The sequence below is a fragment of the Herpailurus yagouaroundi genome, unplaced genomic scaffold, assembly GCF_014898765.1.
Source record: "Herpailurus yagouaroundi ecotype Mexico unplaced genomic scaffold, PumYag 139, whole genome shotgun sequence".
Classification (NCBI taxonomy): domain Eukaryota; kingdom Metazoa; phylum Chordata; class Mammalia; order Carnivora; family Felidae; genus Herpailurus; species Herpailurus yagouaroundi.
Genome location: NW_024412394.1, coordinates 3,828,498 through 3,848,911, shown reverse-complemented (window position 1 = coordinate 3,848,911; position 20,414 = coordinate 3,828,498). Strand labels below are relative to the sequence as shown.

Genomic DNA, 20,414 nt, shown 5'->3' with positions numbered 1-20,414 from the left:
GGGTGGCGTAGTCGGTTAAGCGTCCGACTTCAGCCAGGTCACGATCTCGCGGTCCGTGAGTTCAAGCCCCGCGTCAGGCTCTGGGCTGATGGCTCAGAGCCTGGAGCCTGTTTCCGATTCTGTGTCTCCCTCTCTGTCTGCCCCTTCCCCATTCATGCTGTCTCTCTCTGTTCCAAAAATAAATAAACGTTGAAAAAAAAAATTTTTTTTAAAGTTATCTGGGGGGCACCTGGGTGGTTCAGTGTCCAACTCTTGATTTCAGCTCAGGCCATGATCTCACAAATCATGAGCCCTGTGTCGGGCTCTGTGCTGACAGCACGGAGCCTGCTTGGGATTCTTGCTCTCCCTCTCTCTGCCCCTCTCAAGCTCAAGTGCTCTTTCCTCCCTCTCTCTCTCAAAATAAACTTTAAAAAATAAAGTTATTTGGGTTAGAAAGAAAGAAGTAAAACTATGTCTGTAGACAACATGATCTCGTACATAGAAAATCCTAAAGAATCCACCAAAAATACATATAAACACTTAAGTGTTTAAACACATAGAAATAACATAATTCAGCAAGGGTACAGGTTATAAAATTGATACACAAAAATCACTCATACTCCTTTACACACACAGTTGAAGAAAGTGAGAATGAAATTAATAAACAATTTCATTTATAATAGCATCAAAAATAATAAAATGCTTATGAATAAGTTTTACCAAAAAACCATACAATTTATACTTTGAAAATTACAGAACACTGTTGAACAAAAGTAAAGAAGTAAAGACCTTAAGTGGAAAGACAGCCCATGTTCATGGATTGGAAAACTTTAGATGGCAGATTACACAATCCCTATCAAAATCTCAGACGACTTCTTTGCAGAAATTTGACAAGCCGAAACTAAAATTCATGTGGAAATTCAAGGGATCCAGAATAGCCTAAGCAATCTTGAAAAAGAACAAAACTGGAGGGCTCATTTTGCAGTTTCAAAACTTACTACAAAGCATTGGTAACCAAGATAGTGTGGTACTGGCATAAGATAGACCTATAGATCAATGGAATAGAATCGAGGGTCCAGAAATAAACATTTACATTTAAGGTCAGTTGGTTTTGGACAAAGGCAACAAGACAATTAAACGGAAGAAGAATCGTCTTCCACGAAAAGTGCTTGGACAACTGAATATTCACATGCATGAGAACGAAGTTGGACTCCCACCTCACACCACATAGAAAAATTAACTCAAAATGGATCAAAGGCTTAAATATAAGAATTGAAACTATAGGGGCGCCTGGGTGGCTCAGTCGGTTGAGCGTCCGACTTCGGCTCAGGTCATGATCTCCTGGTCTGTGAGTTCGAGCCCCGCGTCCGGCTCTGTGCCGACAGCTCGGAGCCTGGAGCCTGTTTCGGATTCTGTGTCTCCCTCTCTTTCTGACCCTCCCCCGTTCATGCTCTGTCTCTGTCTCAAAAAAATAAATAAACGTTGAAAAAAAATAAAAAAAAAATTTCTACAACTCAATAATAAAGACTTGAATAGACCTCTCTCCAGAGATAAATGGCCAATAAGCACCTGGAAAGATGCTTGGCATTATTAGCCATCAGGGAAATGAAAATCAAAACCACAATAAGATACTGCTTCACACTCACTAGGATTGCTATAATTTTATTTTTTTAATTTTTTTTTCAACGTTTATTTATTTTTGGGACAGAGAGAGACAGAGCATGAATGGGGGAGGAGCAGAGAGAGAGAGAGAGAGAGACAGAATCGGAAACAGGCTCCAGGCTCTGAGCCATCAGCCCAGAGCCTGACGCGGGGCTCGAACTCACGGACCGCGAGATCGTGACCTGGCTGAAGTCGGACGCTTAACCGACTGCGCCACCCAGGCGCCCCTACTATAATTTTAAAAAGATAACAAGTGTTGGCAAAGACGTGGAGAAATGGAAACACTTGTTGCTGGTGCAAATGTGAAATGGCGTGGCCGCTTGGGAAAGCTATCCGGCAGTTCCTAAAAAAAGTTAAGAGTGATCACGTGACCCGCAGTTACCTACCATACGATACTGCTCAGATACCCGAGAGAAATGAGAACATAAATCCACACAAAAACTTCTACACGCCTGTTGATAGCAACATCAAAATAGCCCCAAACTGGAAACAACTCAAATGTCCACCAATTGACAAATGGATAAATGAAAGGTGTTCTATACTAGGGGATATCACTTGGTGATAAACAGGAATGAAGTAACTGCTTCATGCCATCACATGGATAAATCTTGAAAATGTGTTACGTGAAAGAAGCCAGACCAAAAAAAGGCCACCTGTGTGTGATTCCAGTTACACAAAATGTCAGAACAGACCAATCCATAGACAGTGGATTAGTGGTGGCTTAGGGCCTGGGGTGTGGGACTTCTTTTTGGGGTGATGAGAACGTTCTAAAATGTTCTGATGGTTGCACCACCCTGTGAGTAAAAACCACTGAGTGGTCACTTTAAATGGGTGAATTTTATATGAGTTATATATAGTTACTTTAGAACACACGCGACGGAGAGGGACGGGGGGAGAGAGAATCCCAAGCAGGCTCCACACTCAGCACGGAGCCTGACGTGGGACTTGATCCCCCGACCCCGGGATCATGACCTGAGCCAAAATCAAGAGTCAAGACGCTCAACTGACGGAGTCACCCAGGCGCCCCTATATGAGTTATGTCTTAATTTATATCTTTGAGATATCTTAATATATTGTATCATATATACATGTACACACGCACATAAATACGACTATGTAATATAGTTTACGGTCACCACGCAGCCTGACCTGTATGCTTCCTGTTTTAACTGCTCACACTCCAGACAGGCGCTCTCTCCCTCCCCACCAGCCCCTGCTTGATCCCAAGCTGCCCTGTCACCTGCTGCTAGCCGCACCCCCCCCCACCCCCCCACATTTGTGCTTTCCTGCCGGAGGACAGCGCTCTGCACGGTCCTGGTCCTGCCGTTGTCCCCTGGGGGAATGTGGCTGAGACTCCAGAACCCTTTCTCGGGATTCCTCCAGGCACCGAGGGCTGGCAAAGCCTTCCGATCTTGTGTGCCCGACGGGCCTGGGCGACAGCACCCTGCAAAGAGGTTGTATGCCACTCCTTGCTTCCGGGTCTAAAGCCCAACTAGCCTCCACTGGTGACTCCTGGAGCTGGGGGATCCAGCCCCTTGGCCCTTTCTCCTTCCCGCGGGCTGCCTGAAGATGTGAGTTGTGGAGGGGGACGGTTTCTAGGAAGGAAAAGAAAGACGCCCCGAAGGACTGGATGGCGTGTGTGGGGACAGGAGGTGTGGGAGAAGGAACCGTTGCCAGTGGCTGGGGGGGGAACCTCCTCAGGGCGTCTCAGAGAGCCCCCCTTTTGCCCCCCACCCCTCACAAGCACAGACACTCGGTATTCTTACACAGGCTTTTATTCAGGAGTCAGGGGCTGCTTCCCTTCCCTGGTCCCTGCCTGCCCCCCCCCCCCATAGAACCCCATTCAGGTGGGGCCTGTCCTTCATCTGCCCCTCACAAACCCCCCACCCAGACCCAGGATTGAGGTGGGAGGGGCAGGAGGGGTCCAGGCAGGGGGTGCAGTCATAGGTGGCAACCTGAACTCATAGCCAACCAGGCCTCGCACCCCAAAGGCATCTTGTGGATGAGGCGTGCCCTGCAGCCTTTCCCTCCCAGAAGGCCTTCAGCCGAGAAGCATCTTGTTTGGGGGCGGGGGACAGGGTGGGGGAGATGGCAGGAGGACAGCTGATCTCTTCACCCTGGGAAGGCAGAAGGTCTTCCTGGAAACAGTCTCAGACTCAGATGGCTTAAAGAAGCAGCCAGGGGACTAGGAGGGGTCAAGGGGTCTCTGGGAAGCACCGATATCTTCTGTCCCTGGAAGAGCAGAAACGTGACCGCAGGACAACGGGAGAATGGGCACAAGTGGCCGCAGGAACACTGCCCAGCGCGGTCTGCAGCTAGCTAAGGGGAGACCCCCACAGAGGCAGAGGCACTCCTGGGGCAGAGCCAGGAGTTGGCCTTAGGCCTCCCGAGAGCACAAGGTTACTGGCTTGGCGTCTGGCCAGAAGCTGGGGTCAAGGCTGGGGGGCCGGGGAGGGGGGGCAGCTACTGGGCCACAGAGCAGGACCTTCCCAGGAAACTGTGGCCTCTTGCTTGGAGAAAGACCATCTGGAGCGGGCACGAGGCCAGGGTCCCCCCACCAGGCCTTGCCTTTGAGTGATGACCCCTTCAGAAGATTCCAGCCAGCACCAGCAGAGGCAGGAGCAGCAGCCCCAGAAGGGGGCCCCAGATGTGACCAGGGCCCGACTTCAGCCCTGACTTGATGCTAGGCTTTTCAGGGCCCTCTGCGCCTGTGGGGAGGGAGAGGGCCTCAGCCTGGAGACAGCTCTGCCCGACCTCCCACCCTCCCTGCCAGGCATGCAAGCAGGGGCCCAGCAGCCAGGGAGGAAGCTCTGACTCAGAGGGTGCATGCCCCGCTATGGCCATAACACCTATGCTGGGGGCAGGGCGCCGACATTCTAGAGGAAGACGGGGAAGTGGGACGAACACTACAGGTCTTACCTGGCAAAGACGACTGCAGGGCCAGGGTTCGCCCACCCACGGCATTAGAGGTGGCAGAGGTATTGGGGGAGTTAGACAGGGACTTGGAGGAGGTGTGCCCCACGTGGTCCAATGTGGCCGGCAGCCCACCTGTCTTGTCCTGGACTGGAGAAACTGAGGCCAAGACCTCACTGGAAGGAGACAACTCGGCCTCGGCCTTGCCTGCTTTCTGGGAGTGGGGTCGTGGCTCCCGTGTCCCTGTCAAGAACATCTTGGGGTGCAGAGAACTCTCTGGGGTCTTGGGGGGCATTCTTGTCCTGCTGGCCTCTTTGTCTGCCAATTGGGAGATGGGATCATTGGTCGATTTGGAGAAGGTTGCTGGCCCCTCATCCAAGGCAAAGGGGCTGTGAGTTGCCAAAAAGGAAGGGACCTCAGTTGTTAAGGAAGGTGGAGCCTCTGTTGCCATGGAGGGGGAATCTTCCGTTGCTAAGGGAGACGGGGCCTTGGTTTCTACAGCCGGAAGAGCCTTGGTTGCCAGGGGGCCAGAGACCTCTGTTACCAAGGAGGACGGATTTTCCGTTGCCACGGAAGAAGGGATACCGCTTTTCCTAGAACTTGAAGCTTCCGTTGCCAGGGAAGATGGGGCCTCAGTTACCAGGTAAGGCAAATCCTGAGCCTCCTCCGGGTCTCTGATGAGTTCTGATAAGAAACAAGGCTTTGGCATTAGCGCTGTGGCAGGACCCCGTGTCCGGAGCCCCCCCGCAATCAAGATGAGGCGACCAAATGTCTGACGATGACACACAAACACATCCTCTCCAGCGACTATGTCCTTCATTCATAATAAATGATACTTATTTAAAAAATATTTTTAAAATTTTTTAAGGTTTATTCATTTTTCAGAGACAGAGAGAGCATGAGCGGGGGAGGGGCAGAGAGAGAGGGAGACACAGAATCCGAAGCAGGCTCCAGGTTCTGAGCTGTCAGCTCAGAACCCTACACGGGGCTCGATCTCACAAACTGAGAGATCATGACCTGAGCCGAAGTCGGACGCTTAACCGACGGAGCCACCCAGGCCCCTAAATGATACTTTTTTATAACCTTGTTGTTTTATTATAACGTTGTAACAGTGGCTTCTCCATCCTCCTCGTCCAAATCCTCTCTCCGCGCTCACACAATCACTTTTTCAGGGGACTCTCCAGCTAGGTGCCTGTGCCCGACGCAGGCCGGGTCCCTCCAAGTCCACGCCCACCGCCAGGCTCCGCCCACATGGGGGAACATTTCCCTCCGGTCACGCCCACCTCGCCCGGTGCTCGGGAGCCGCCGGACTCTCCTCTACCCTCCACTTGGGGGGTTGAAAACCGGTCACTTTGAATGACAGGGGGCCAAAGTGGCTGAGCAAGGAAGGGGAATTGGGCTTGGGAACCCGCATAGGGTGGGCCCGCCAAGGGCCCCCGGAGGTCGCATCCTGCCAGGCCCCTCCCCCTGCCCGTGCACCTCTTGGAAGTCCCGGGAGGCTCTAGGACCGTCCTGTAGGCATCCCTTCCCTCCCCTTCTTTCTCCTCCCCACTCCACCCCCAACTCACCACAGAGGGAGTTCTCGCAGCGGTAGCCGGAAGGACACAGGGAGCACGGAGTTCCTTCCTGGTAGGGCCTCTTTCCCTTCACGTTCCCCCTGCGGGAGGCGAGGACTGTGCTGGGCGCGGGGGGCGGTCCCTACAAACCCCTGTCCTTATCCCTCATACACACACCTAGGCCGGTAGTACCCCTGGGTCTTACTTGCTCCCAACTAACTTGCTGGGTCAATGAGAGCAGACTCCCATCGGTGCCCTCACAGCTCCCCCAAGGGCCCCAGATTGGCCCCCTCCCACTTTCTTAGACTGCCAACTCAACCCTCCCCTTGGCCCTGCTCATCCCCTACCCCCAGGACTCCCTGGGCACTCACGGAGGCTCATAGTTGCAAACCAGCAAATGGATATTGGTCTCCTCAACACCCTGGAGCTTCTCACAGAAGTGGGAGCCACAGCCAATCCTCTCTGTCTTGGCCCAGACCACCTGAAGGAGGGCAAACTCAACAGTTTAGTCTGGGTGGGATTGTCCCTAGCTAGTGTCTCTACACCAGTCTTCTATGGGTGGGGAGAAGAGGATCCCTACAACCTGTGAGATCCAAGTCTGAGGACATGCAGCTTCAGGACAAAACTCTAAACAGGGATTTTGCTGGGGGCGGGGGGTGGGGGGTGGCCGTGGTGTGGAATTTGTCCTGAACAATCTAGTTCCCCCTGCCAACCACACACATCGTTTGGACAGGTCTCTCTGAAAACCCTTTGTATATACCCTCATAAATTCTTCTTGTGCATTTTTTTTTTTTTGCAATTTCCTGTGCATTTTAAGCAGGGTACATCCAAAGGAATGAATCTCAAATGGGAGAATCTTGGATATCAGTAACAAGCAAAATCCAAGAAACAGAAGAAGCCATTTTGGAAGCAGAGCTTCCCCCAAATCACAAGTAAGCAGGGATCTGCTCTGCTGTTTCTAAGTCTGGGCCCCCTACCTGCTAGAAGGGATTCTGTCTTAAGTATAAAATTTTTAAATTCAAAACTTTCGGGCACTGCCATGGGCTGAGACCAGCAGCCTCCCCTTGTTTTCTAGGACCACTCTGCTTGGGAGTCGCTCAAATGGACATCAGTTTTTGCTCTGAGATCTAGCTCTGGCTATTATCCTACACACAACCCCACGATTGGGGTTTTTCTACTTAAGTCAGCTGAAGGTACCAGTATGGAGCATCTCCCAGGCAGAAATGACCCCAGAGTTCATGTGCAGTCAGCCCTGGAGAACATGGGGCTGGAGGTGGAGCAGCCCCACTCCCGCTGGGCACTGATGGTAATCCTTGCAGGAAGATCCTGCACGCGTGCGCGCTCATGCTGGGGGTAAGGGAAGTGTGAGAAATTGCAGGGCACAGAGGGAAGGGAACCAGGGAGGGTTGCTGGGCACTTACAACCTCTCCATCTGGGTGGATGATACTAGGATTCCCTTCCCTAAAGAGTAGCACTAAAAATACCACTCAAAAGCCCTGGAAAGTGGAATTCGTGGATATGGGTGTGAAGATGTTTATTTAAAAAAAAAAAATTGTCATGGTATTGTTTGAACAATGAGCATTGGGTGGAGAAAATAAGAACTCAAGAACACTAATGTTAATTCCTCTACACACCCATACACACACCCCTACAGTACCCCCACCCAACACCTCTTATCTGCAAACTCCAACTTTCAAAGTGCAGTGAGAACCCTGACCTAAGCAAAATGTGACTGTGAGGAGCAGGAAATGCTCTCGGAGTCTCCCTGGAACCTTCGCTCAGTGACGATTTGCTCTCATTTACACATAGTTTTTAAAAGCAGAAGAACACAATAGTCTATTTGCTTTATCGGTCCCATAGCAACTCAGACGCTATGAGAAATGACAGAAGAGGGACAATGAGACAGAAGACCGCGGGCACAAACAGCCCTGCCTAACTTAGGTCGGACAGGACCGCTTAGACGTCGATCAGGATTGCCTAGAATAATTACCCTCCACGAAACTGGCTCTGCGACACCTAACTTAGGTCCTCTCAGTCCGAGGAGGACGGGAGCGGCCACATAGATTTGCAAACGACTAGTGGGTTTTGTAGTCAACTGAAAATGGTTTAGGCAGTTTAAGAAGCGGACTCCCAGGCGGTGAAGGGACAGGTGGCCTCTGCCCCGCCCCGCCCCGCCCCGCCCGCTGCTCGTGCGGCCCCGCCCACTAGTCATGTAGCCCCGCCCAGTGCTCTTGTGGCCCGTCCCCGCCCACCCGCCCCGCGGCTTCGCACCTGCGTGTAGTGGCCGCACATCTGGCCCTGGTCGCAGGTGGCTGCGCTGAGGTTGTAGTGCTCGCGCTCGTGGTGCCACTCCTCCATGGCCAGCGGCACGTCCAAGCCCTCGTCCGTGATGGCAAACAGGTTCTCCCCGCGCCGCCCGCGCTCCTTGTTGTGGCCCCACACGCACTTCTGCGCGTAGGCCTTGGCGAAGGCGGCCAGCTCCTCGTCCCACCTCTGCGGGGCAGGTCGGAGAGGGAGGTGAGGAACGCCTTGGGCTCGGTGGAGGTGGGAGAGGGTTGCGGGAGAGAGAGGTGAGGATACCCACAATTCTGGGGATCAGAGAAGAAGGTTGAAGGTGTCCTGGGGGCCTCTGGGGGCCGGAGACCCTCCCCTCCTCTGGGGTGACTCTTGGCCAAGATCAGGAACAGGTCTGTGCTCCTGGCGGGCTTCTGTGGGGGTGGGGGTGGGGGATGGGAGGGTGCCACCCCAGGCCATGGAGTGAGCTAAGCTTGGGACCATTTACCAGCTGTGTGATTTTAGACAGAGTGCCTGACCTTTCTGAAGTCTCGTGGTGCTTTGGGAGGAATAAATGAGATGATGTTTGTGACACTGTTGTTATTAATATTAATATCCTCCTGTGTGAAAGGTGGCGGCTGTGCCCTGCCTACCTCCCAGGACTGTCTGCCTGCTCTGAAGACCACAGAACGTCCAGTGAGATGTTCAAGGGCTGCACTGTTGATCCAGCCCCTCCCAACCCCTCACCCTCCCACCGTAAATATGATACTCCCCTCTCAGGTCCCACTCTCCCCTTGGGGTCGCCCAGCCTCCATGGCTTTACCAGCTCCAGGCTTCCCTCCCAAGTGCTATTCCCAGGTGCTCTCAACTCTTGTCAACTGACAACCCCTTTCCCCAAGAAAATTAAGTGTCCCTGTGTGACCCTTACGAAGAGGCCTAGTTTCAGAGCCTTGGTGTCTCAAGGAGCTGTCAGATCCCAACGTCCCGTCCTACAGGAGGGACTTCAGGTGAGGCAGCGGGAGGGGGCATTTTAGGTTAAGGGACCTCTGAGTTCTCTGGGTCCCCAGCCAGGAGGACAGGCCCAGTGTGGGTGGGAAGACGGATTAACAAAGGATTGAGGAGGAAGGCCTGGATCCCATTAAACTTTGTCCTTGGCCTCTCCTAGAAATGGATGGCCTGGCGGCAACTCCTGTTCCACCCTCTGGGGGCCCAGCCAGCTGTGGGAGCCAGACGGCCTGTAAAGTGTCAAGAGCTTGGGCGACCCTGAGAGGAGGGGGGGATGGGGCTCCTCACCCACACGAGGTTCTCAGGAGCAGCTGCCTGCGAAGGGGGGGGAGGGGCGGTCACACTGGACTGGGACCCCCCCCACTTTGTGACTATGGGTGAATCCCTTTCCCTCCCTGGGTGTTTTTGTCCCAAATCACTGGTCCCGGAGCGTCTTCAGGCTCTGGGAGTAAGTAAGGGCGGGTAGGGAGAGGGAAAGGGCAAGGTATGGGGAACCTGGATCTGGGTGTCTGGGATGATGTGCGGGGCTCCAGACTAAACTGCGACCTCCTTCAGGGTATGTCACCCCAGTGTCTGGCACAGTGCTGGCTCATAGCAGGTGCTCGATACGCATGTGTCAACTGTTGATGACCGAGACAGACCCTGCTTAAAAGCGGTCTCCCTACTGAGCCCGGCTGTGATTCCTGTTCTGGCTGGCTGCGTGGAGTTCTGCCAATAGAGTCGTTCCTGTGGGTCTCAGGTCTTCTCAGTCTTCCAGAAACCCCCGTGGGTATTTGAGAGTCACGGCACCCACCCACATTGGCCACGTGGTCACCATCTGGAAGCAAGTCTGTTCATTCATCCACTCATTCAACACACAGTCTTGGGCACTGTACCAGCCTGGAGGTGAGAGCAAGGACCTAGAAGCCCAAGTTCACATTGTCATAAACTGGTGATTGGGCCACCGTGTGCTAAATGACACATATGCAATGGATACTATAGAGGCACCAAAGAGGGCCATTTAGAGGAGGCACTAAGCTAAGTGCTAAAACTGAGGCATTGGTCAGGTGGACGGGGAAAGACATCTGAACCGGGGCACAGCATGAGCAAAGGCATAGAGGTGAGATACAACGTTTTGTCTGGGGAAGGAGAAGCTGTTGAGGTTACTGAGGGAAAAACTGAGGCGAGGAGGCTGGAGGTGTAAGCAGGGGTCAGACACACAGAGAGAGCCTTCTCAGGAGCTGGAGGTCTATCCCGAGGCGGTCAGGAGCCAGTGGGAGCCATTGAAGGGTTTTGAGCAAGGTCAGGCCCATGTGTTGGATTGTTCATTCTGGAAGCAGAGGCCGGAGGCTGGGGGAGCAGGCCGAGACCGTTTTAGGAGTCCTTGGGAGAAGTAATGAAACACTGGATCAGGGTTGTAGGAAGGAATGAGGATGGGGAAGTAGGGTTCAAGGAAAATTGAACCCTCTGGGAGGTAAAAGCGGTGATGATTAGATGTGGATGCTCAGGGAGAGAAAGGCGTCCATGATAACTGCCACCTGCATCATCCTGGATTCATTCCCTCTTTGGTTAATCCAACACTTATGAGCCCTTACTGTGCGCCACACGCTGTTCTAAGTGCTTTATAAATATTCACTCATTTGATCCTGGCAACCGTCTTACAAGGGACTTGCTATGTAGTCATCATCTTCAATTTACAGATGAGGAAGCTGAGACACAGAGAGGTTAAGGCACTTGGCCAAGGTCGCACAGCTAATACATGGCAGAATCAAGGCTTGAACCAGGCCGTCTGTCTCCAGAGTGTCTGTATATACCGCGTGCTGAGGTCGAGCCTGAGCCTTGTCCCAAATTTATCCCAGTGTCCCAGGCCATCCCCTCCTCCCATCACTTCGCACCAGACAGCACCGTATCCCCTGAATATCCAAACTGCTTTCCAGAATGTGGCCCCACCCCAAGGTCCACCTCTGCCCGCAAAGCAGCTCCTGGCTTGGGTAGCCAATGAGACTGTAGGGCATCAGGGATCTACAGATGGAGAAACTGAGGCTCAACAATGAGTTCCAGGCCTCAATCAGGGAGCTACTGGCAGAGCAGGTGCCAGCCTCCCGTGCTCCTCATCTATCGTCTACAGTTCCTGGTTGCCGGGCCGACAGGGGTTGAACGGTCCTGCTGTGTGCATTTCTAGAGGCCTTCCTTGACCTCTGTCATACATCATCCCATCTGACCCTCAGGGTAGGAATTGCCAGTCCCAAGTGATAGATCAGGAAATGGAAGCCTTTGAAGGTAGGGGGACCGGTCCAGAATCACTTCGCCAGATTGAACGGAGCAAGTAGAACTCCAGTCTCGGACCCTCAGGCTCACTGCTCTCTTCCCCAGGTGTGACCTTGCTCTGGGGCACTAACTGTGGCGTCCCTGGACACTGCCCAGGAATCCTCCAGGTTGGCCCAGAGGACGGCCAGTTCAGCCCTCAGGGAGGGCAGGAAGGGGGTGAATTTCTGATTTTATTTTTTTTCATCTTGAGCATAAACACCCTGCCTCCTGACCCTACCATCAAATAACTCTCCCTCTCGACAGAGGTTACTGCCACCCAAAATCTGGCTTCTATCATCTATAGGAATGTCCCTGTATGCTGACAATATTTGCATGTGTCCCCACCAATATACAACAGTATTTTTTACATGTTTAAAAACTTCTGGGGGCGCCTGGGTGGCTCAGTCGGTTGAGCGTCCGACTTCAGCTCAGGTCACGATCTCGCGGTCCGCGAGTTCGAGCCCCGCGTCGGGCTCTGGGCTGATGGCTCAGAGCCTGGAGCTTGCTTCCGATTCTGTGTCTCCCTCTCTCTCTGCCCCTCCCCCGTTCATGCCGTGTGTGTGTGTGTGTGTGTGTGTGTGTGTGTGTGTCTCTTTCTGTCTCAAAAATGAATAAACGTTAAAAAAAATTAAAAAAAAAACAAACCTTCTGTATGTCCTACTGTACGTATATATATATTTTAGATTTCATCCCCCCCCCAGTGTTATATCTGTGAGATTCACTCCATGTTGATGTATATGTAGCTCTAATTAGGATCCCATTTTACAGATGAAAAACTGAGGGTCCCTACCAGTTTAAGGGACTCCCCCAAATCACGGGTCTTGTTGCGTGACCGAGACAGGATTTGAACTGTGTGATCCGGACCGCTTCTGGCTCCTGTTCTCACCCACCTCCATAGACCATCCCTCCTTCCTAGGTGCTGGGGCCCTTCCTGCTGCCCTTGTTCCTCCTCTCATTGTATTAGGAACTTCCTGTGTCCCCTCAATCAGGGGCACCTGCATTTTAGGAAGTGCTGGGAAGGAGTCACTGGAGTGGGAAGCTGGGGCTCCCAGGTCTGGCTCTACCGGCTGTGGGACCCGCAAGCCCCGCCGAGCCTCAGTTTCCTGATCTGTATAATGGGGCTGCCTCTGGGGACCTGTGAATTACATAATATCAGGAATTCTGTCACTGACCAGAGAGGTGAGTCTCTGAGGGAGCTTCAACCCGGGGGTGGGAGGGATTGGGGGGGTCCTGGCTCAGCGCCCCTTCGGTCTGGGCAGGCGAGCGCCCCCCCCCCCACCCAGGCGCACTCACCATTTGCAGCATGTCAGCGGCGGGTGGGGACGCCTGGGCCCGGTAGAGGTTGTGCAGCTCCACCATCACGCGTTTCTCATCATCACTGAGGGCGCGGGCGGGGCCCGTGGTGGCCGCCAGCAGCAGCAGCAGCAGCAGACTGCCGGAGCTGTGCATGGTGGCCGGTCCTCTCCGCCTCTCCCGGCCAGGGGTCTGGCGGCCGGATTTAAAGTCCTCCCCACGCAAGCACCACCCTGGCTGGGGCGGCGGGAGGGGCTGTCTGCAGGGCCGGCCCGGCTCACACAGCGTCTCTGGGAGGGCTGGGTGCTTGGGTCCTGACCAGAGTTGAGTCCACTCCCGGCATTTATCTCCCCTCAGAGTCCTTGGCAACAGCCTCCTTTCTCCCGTAACAGGGGCTCAGGCCAAGAGCTCTGTGCGGTCCACAGTCCCTCCTGAGTTGTGGAAAGGTCCCCCTGGGGGGGCAAAATCGAGCAACCCAAGTCACACCCACTGGGTGCCCCAGGACAAGCAAGAGGAAGAAAACCACACGGACCCCGTCCCTGAGGATTGGGGAAGATGAGGAAACTCTATTTGACTTACGGGAGAACGGAGGAAGCCAAGATGTGTTTGGTAAAAGGAACGGGCCAACCGAAGCCTAAATCTTGACTCTGCTCCTCTGCCAGCTGAACTGTTGGCAGTCTTGTCAATTAAATCAGTGGCCGTAATAGTACCTACCTCATCGGGCTGGAAGGAGGATTAAATGAGATCAAATGTATGTGAAGCATCCAGTAGAGTATCTGGCACACGGTAGCCCTCAGTAACCGTAGCCAACGATTACTCATATGGCACGGCCTTGGCCAGCCCCCAGCCCCATGGCGGGGTGGGGGTGGGGTGGGGGACGGGTGGGCAGGACTCCTGCCCACGAGAGAAGAGACTGAGGTGTTCCCACTCTAGCCGTATCCTGGAATTGCTCTTTTCACTAGGGAGCAATGTTGGCTTCTATGTGCCTGTTGAATGCATGTGCTTGAGATGCTCATTTGGAAGGGGGATGTTGGGACCTTTCCTGCTCTGAACATCGAGAAAATAGAATGTGTCTGTTTTTGAAATCAAGAGAGAGCAGAAAAGCAGAGGCATGACTGAGCTGATGCAGCAGGAGTTGGGGGGGGGTGGGGGTGGGGGGCGGGGAATTGGAGGGGAAATGGGCCCGGTGGCCAAGCACTTTGATGGTAACGACCATGCAGGGGCAGGGACCAAGGTCTTGGCCTTCCTGAGGCAGGAATCTGGAACCAGTACTCTTGAGTTCAGCTGGGATTCTTTTTTTTTTTTTTTTTAATGTTTTTAATGTTTATTTATTTTTGAGAGAGTGCAAGTGGCGGAGGGGCAGAGAGAGAGGGAGACACAGAACTCAAAGTGGGCTCCAGGCTCCGCGCTGTCAGCACAGAGCCGGCTGCGGGGCTGGAACTCACAAGCCGTGAGATCATGACCTGAGCTGAAATTGGACGTTTAACTGACTGGGCCACCCAGGTGCCCCTCAGCTGGGATTCTTAAAGGCTGCCCTCTCAGGGAATGGGGACCTAGAAAAAGTCTACTCTCTGGCGTTGGAAGATGTCAAGAAAACCTGTTACTGCTCAGGTCTCTGGGTAAAAACAAAAGCAAAAACAAACACAACTTGGATCACACACACAGACACACATACCTGTTAGAACTAATTTAGGAACTCAGCAAAGCTGTTAAGATACAAAAACAACACACAAAACAAGTGGTATTTCTATACACTAACAATGAATAACCCAAAAGGAAATTAAGAAAACAATTCCATTCATAATAACAATAAATAGAATGAAATAACTTAGGAGTAAACCTAACCAAGGAGACAACAGACTTGTACATTTAAAACCACAAAACGCTGGGGTGCCCGGGTGGCTCAGTTGGTTAAGGTGTCTGACTCTTGATATCGGCTCAGGTCATGATCCCAGGGTTGTGGGCTCGAGCCCTGCATCAGGCTCTGCACTGAGCATGGAGCCTGCTTAAGATTCTCTCTCTCTTTCCCTCTGCTCCTCTCCCCCGCTCATGTGCATGCTCTCTCTTCCCCTTCTCGCTAAAACAAAACAAAACTAACAAACAAAAACTACAAAACATTGCTGAAAGAAATTAGAGAAGACATGAATAGGTGAAAAGATATCCCATGCTCATGGATTATAAGTTTTAATACTAAAAGCAATTTATAGAGTGCAATCCCTATCAAAATCCCAATGATGATTTTTTGCAGAAATAAAAGAACCCATCCCCCATATGATTCTAAAATCATATGGAATCTCAAAGGACTCCAAATAGCCAAAACAATCTTAAAAAAGAAAAACATAAAGTTGGAGGTCTCACATTTCCTGATTTTTAAATTTACTTCAAAGCTACAATAATCAAAACAGTGTGGCATTGGCATAAACACAGACATGTAGACCAATGGAGTAGAATGCAGATCCCAGAATAAACTCTTGCATGTATGATCAAATATTGACAAGAATGCCAAGACCATTTAATGGAGAAAGGATAGTCTTTTCAACAGGTCGTGTGGGAAAAACTGGATATCCACATGAAAAAGAATGATGTTGGACCCTTACTTTGCCCCATATACAAAAGTAAAAATAATCAACTCAAAATGGATCAAACACCTACTCATAAGAGCTAAAACTACAAAACAAGAGAAGAAAACATGGGGGGAAACTTCATGACACTGGATTTGGCAAGGATTTTTTGGGTGTGACACCAAAATATAGGCAACAAAAGAAAATATAGATGAATTTCATCTCAAAGAATGAAATAAACACAGTGAAAAGGCAACCCATGGAAGGGAAGGAAATATTATCAAATCCTATACCTGATAAGGGATTAATATATATTAAAAAAACTCCTGCAATTCAAGAACAAAGCAACCCCAAATTTCTGATTAAAAAATGGACACAGGATTTGAATACACATTTCTCCAAAGATTTACAGGTGAGCCAAAAGCACATGAAAAGATGCTCAATGTCTAGTCATTAGGGAAATGCAAGTCAAAACCACAATGATGGGGCACCCGGGTGGCTCAGTCGGTTAAGCATCCAGCTCTTAGTTTTGGCTAAGGTCATGATCTCATGGTTCTTGAGATGGAGTCCCACGTTGGCCTTTGGGATGACAGCACAGAGCCTGCTTGGGATTTCTCTCTCTCCTTCTCTCTCTGCCATTCTCTCTCTGCTGCTTTCCCACGTGTGTGTGCATGCCCGCGCTCTTTCTCTCTCTAAATAAATAATTAAATAAACTTAAACACACACACACACACACACACACAATGAGATATCACTTCACACCCATTAGGATGGCTGTTATAACAACAAAACAACACTCCTCTGAAAATACCAAGTGCTGGCAAAGATATAGTGAAATCGGAACGCTTGTGCATTGCTCCTGACAACGTAAAATGGTGCAGCCACGTGGAAGACAGTATGGTGGTTACCCAGAAAAAGGAAACAGAATAACATTATGATCCAACAATTCCACTTCTGAGTATATATCCAAAAGACTTTAAAGCAGAGATTTGAACAGATATTGGCACATCAGTGTTCATAGCAACGCTATTCACGACAGTTAAAAGATGGAAACAACCCAAATGCCCATCAAAGAACAACTGATAAACAAAGTGTGGTATATACATACAATGAAATATTATCCAGCCTTAAAAAGGAAGGGTATCTATTGGGCACCTGGGGGCTCAGTCAGTTAAGCCTCCGACTCGATCTCAACTCAGGTCTTGATCTCCGAGTCGTGAGTTCAAGCCCTTTGTCGGGCTCCATGCTGGGTGTGGGGCCAACTTAAAAAAAAAAAAAAAACAAAAGGAGTGGATGAACCTTGAAGACATTCTGCTAAGTGAAATAAGCCAGACACAAAAAGATAACTATTGTATGATTCCACTTATATGAGGGACATAGACTAGTCAAATTCATAGAGACAGAAAGTAGAACAGTAGTTTCCAGCGGCCAGGAGGAGAGGGAAATGAAGAGGTATTTTTTTAATGCATACAGTTTCAGTTTGGCAAGACGAAAAAGTTCTGAAACTGGATGTGGTGATGGTTGCAGAGTGTGTGAATGTGCTTTAATGCCACTGAACTGCACACATGAAAATGGGCAAGAGTAAACTTTGTTATGTTATGTGTATTTTACCACAAACAAAACTTGGTATTTTATTTCATTTATTTATTTTAAACGTTTTTTATTTATTTTTGAGACAGAGAGAGACAGAGCATGAGCGGGGCAGGGGCAGAGAGAGAGGGAGATCTCACAAACCCGTGAGATCATGATGTGACCCAAAATCAAGAGTCGAACGCTTAACTTAGGTGCCCCAAAACTTAGGAATTCTTAAACTGGTCCAAAGTAGGATGGATATTGAGTAGTGGTGGTGGTGGGAGTAGTCTCAGCAGAAATAAGGGAAAATCATGTCTGGAGGGAGCTTTCACAACCCAGGCCACTTGGGTCATCCACGAGGGAAAACAAACCCCCGCTTTAGCGCACAATCAGAAATTATAAAACACACAGGGAACTGAGCTATGGTGAGCAGCAGCATACAACACAAATGGGAGGGTTTCTGTCCCCCAAATTTGAGATAATAGAACAGTCTGGAAGACTTTCAAATAGCTATGCTTAAGGTGATTAAGGAAATAAATAGGTTGCTGGAAAAAGGAGAAGCCAGGTTTAGGAAGTAGAGTGGAGCGTGAGAATTTGAAGAGTTGAAAGTGGGTCAGTCTGTTGGGAGGAGGAGGGAGTGGAAGAGAGAAGGGTACGAATCACCAGATTCCACCACAGCCCAGCCCGAAAGGCAGCACTCCCAGGGGTTTAGCAGATAAAGCTGTGAGATGGTATCTTTCCTCTAGGGACAGGAGAATGTGGCAAGTCCCTGAAAGCTGCTTGGGCTTGAGATAGAAATAAGGGGACTTAGAAGAAAACTTCCCAGGGAGTAAAGTGCTGAAGACCCCGCCTGGGAGGGACTGGACAGAAGTGGGAAGGACACAGTTCTCAGACACTGCCTGGGTGGAAGCAGGCACCACACTCGGGCTGCCCTGCGTGACAGGGAAAAACAGCTTTGTAGTACAATGGGCAGCATTCGTTCACTCGTTATTCATTCATTCATTCACTCAACAAAGATTTGCAGCATTTCCCCACTGGGCCAGGTGCTGAGCTGGGTGAGAAAGATAGACCCAGTCCCCACTGTCATGACGCAGGAGATGCACCAGGAAACATGGATAGTGTTGTGGGTAAGAGTGTGGGGCTTTCCAGGTCGGTGACCTTGGGCAAGATATTTCCCTGCTTGTTAGCCTCAGTTTCCTCATCTGTAAATTGGGTTTAGAACAGAACCTACCCCATAGGATGGTTGTCAGCATTGAGTTAATACATGGGTAGGGCTTGGGATAGTGCCTCGCACATTCTAAGTGCTCATTGAGTTAGCCAATATGAATGTATCTATTATTATTATTATTATTTATTATTACAGGTGGGAGAATTAACAGGGCCTCAAGTTGTAGCAGGAAAAAAAATACAGCAGCCTAGCCTGCCTTTTCCCCTGAGCAGCTGCATGGGGAGGACACGGGGGCAGGGGCGCTGGTGTGAGTTGCGGGGAGGGGGGGGAGGGGGGGAGCCGAGGGGGACAGAAAAAGAGGAGCCTGATTTGCCAGAGAGGGGAGGTTGAGATGGGAACAAGGGCTGGGAGGCTGACCACGGCCAGTCTCAGTGTCTGGGGACAAGGGCGTGCCGCTCGAAAGGCCCATTCTGCAGGTGCACATTCCCAAGTGGTTCTCGGAGCCCCTGCCACGTGGGCGATCTTATTTATTCAGAGGACAGCTCTGAGGTGGGTCTCAAAATCACCGCACACAAGGAACCTTGCTCAGAGAGATAATGTCCTTACAAGTGGGGGGCGGGACCAGAGCCTGGGACCTGCCGCTAGGGGGAGCTGGAGAGCGGGAGAGCAGGAGAGTCAGAGGCTGAGGGCCGGCAGCCCGGAGAGCAGAGTGGAAGACAGGAGGTGAAGTTCCAGGAAGTGGACAGGGAAGGAGAGGGGGTGGGAGAGGTGACAGAATCAGGCACGTGGAGGATTGGCTGCGGTGTACATCAGCTGTGTTTTTATCTATAAACCATGATTGGGAGGAAATATGTATTTTCTTCACTGCTTTTAAGTTTTCATGAATATAAGAGGGAGGGAGCCAAAGCACAAGAGACTTAAAAACTGAGAACAAACTGAGGGTTGATGGAGGGTGGGGGATGGGCATCGAGGAGGGCACCTGTTGGGATGAGCACTGGGTGGTGTATGGAACCCAATTTGACAATAAATTTCATATTTAAAAAATAAATAAATAAATAAATAAATACATACATACCAGTTAGCTCTGTATGGCTAACTTGTGGACAGAATGTCAAGCACTTTCTCAAGGGAATATGCGAAATACAAAGAATATTGTTCTAAGATAGCGTCATTTAGACTTCTTTATGGAATTGATTGAGTTTCCACTGTTGTACACTTGATGGAGGAAATCTTTCCCGGTAGGTGGCTAACACTTGTCCGGTATGTTTTAGAATTTTTTTTTTTTTAACGTTTATTTATTTATTTATTTATTATTTATTTTTGAGACAGAGAGAGACAGAGCATGAATGGGGGAGGGTCAGAGAGAGAGAGAGGGAGACACAGAATCTGAAGCAGGCTCCAGGCTCTGACCTGTCAGCACAGAGCCTGAAGCGGGGCTCGAACCCACAGACCGGGAGATCATGACCTGAGCCGAAGTTGGACGCTTAACCGACCGAGCCACCCAGGCGCCCCATTGTCTGGTATGTTTTAAAAGGAAGTCTATGTGTCTCCTGTCACCTGGGCTTATTTTACCAAAGAGAAAATAGTTGTGAGCTAACCTTTGGAAAACCTCTAGATTTCTATTTCTTTTCCAAGGAGTTTTCCGCTGTTTGTGAAAAGGAAAACTAAAGAGCCCAAGTCACTTATGTGTTTTAAATAAATAAATAAGTAAATAAAATAAATCAAAAAAATTTTTCATTAATGTAAATTTATACATATATTTATTTCTAAGTGGAAATGTATATAAATATATATTTATTATTATTTCTTTATTATTATGGGGTTATTATCCACACATATTTTAAATCAAGTTTCATTTCATAGAGCGGTGTCACTCCACCATGAAAAAGTTAAGCCAAAGAGGGGGAAAAATTCCACCTCTAGTATTTCCTTTTTATCTCTGAGCAGGTGATACTCAAAGTGTGGTCCATGGCCTGATGCCATGGCGCCAGATGTTCGTTACAGCTCCTCAGCACAACACGTGCAGAAGACAAGAGTGAGCATTGAGAAGCTCCTACAGCAGTGTAGTTATGCCTGTGGAATCTGTGATTTATTTTTTTTTTTTTGAAGCTTATTTATTTTTGAGAACGAGACAGTGTAAGCCTG

General features: G+C 50.3%; 1 protein-coding gene across 3 annotated transcripts in view; it reads right to left on the bottom strand.

The window, feature by feature from the left end:
• The window catches only part of PI16 (peptidase inhibitor 16), a 27,110-nt gene extending 13,853 nt beyond the window's left edge, over positions 1–13,257 (bottom strand). The window contains exons 1-7 of one of the 3 annotated variants that reach the window (XR_005789697.1): positions 12,969–13,257; positions 8,382–8,603; positions 6,482–6,591; positions 6,123–6,211; positions 4,561–5,238; positions 4,210–4,349; positions 3,518–3,758 (exon numbers count right to left, since the gene is read on the bottom strand). Coding sequence is in view for 1 of the 3 variants with exons in the window: in XM_040473364.1 (XP_040329298.1) it covers positions 4,228–4,349; positions 4,561–5,238; positions 6,123–6,211; positions 6,482–6,591; positions 8,382–8,603; positions 12,969–13,124 (1,377 nt within the window). In the remaining 2 variants the exon portion in view is untranslated. Of the gene's footprint in view, positions 1–3,517; positions 4,350–4,560; positions 5,239–6,122; positions 6,212–6,481; positions 6,592–8,381; positions 8,604–12,968 lie in introns of those variants that run through there. The other 2 variants (XR_005789696.1, XM_040473364.1) reach the window with 2 other exon arrangements.
• Between the last annotated feature and the right edge of the window lie 7,157 nt (positions 13,258–20,414).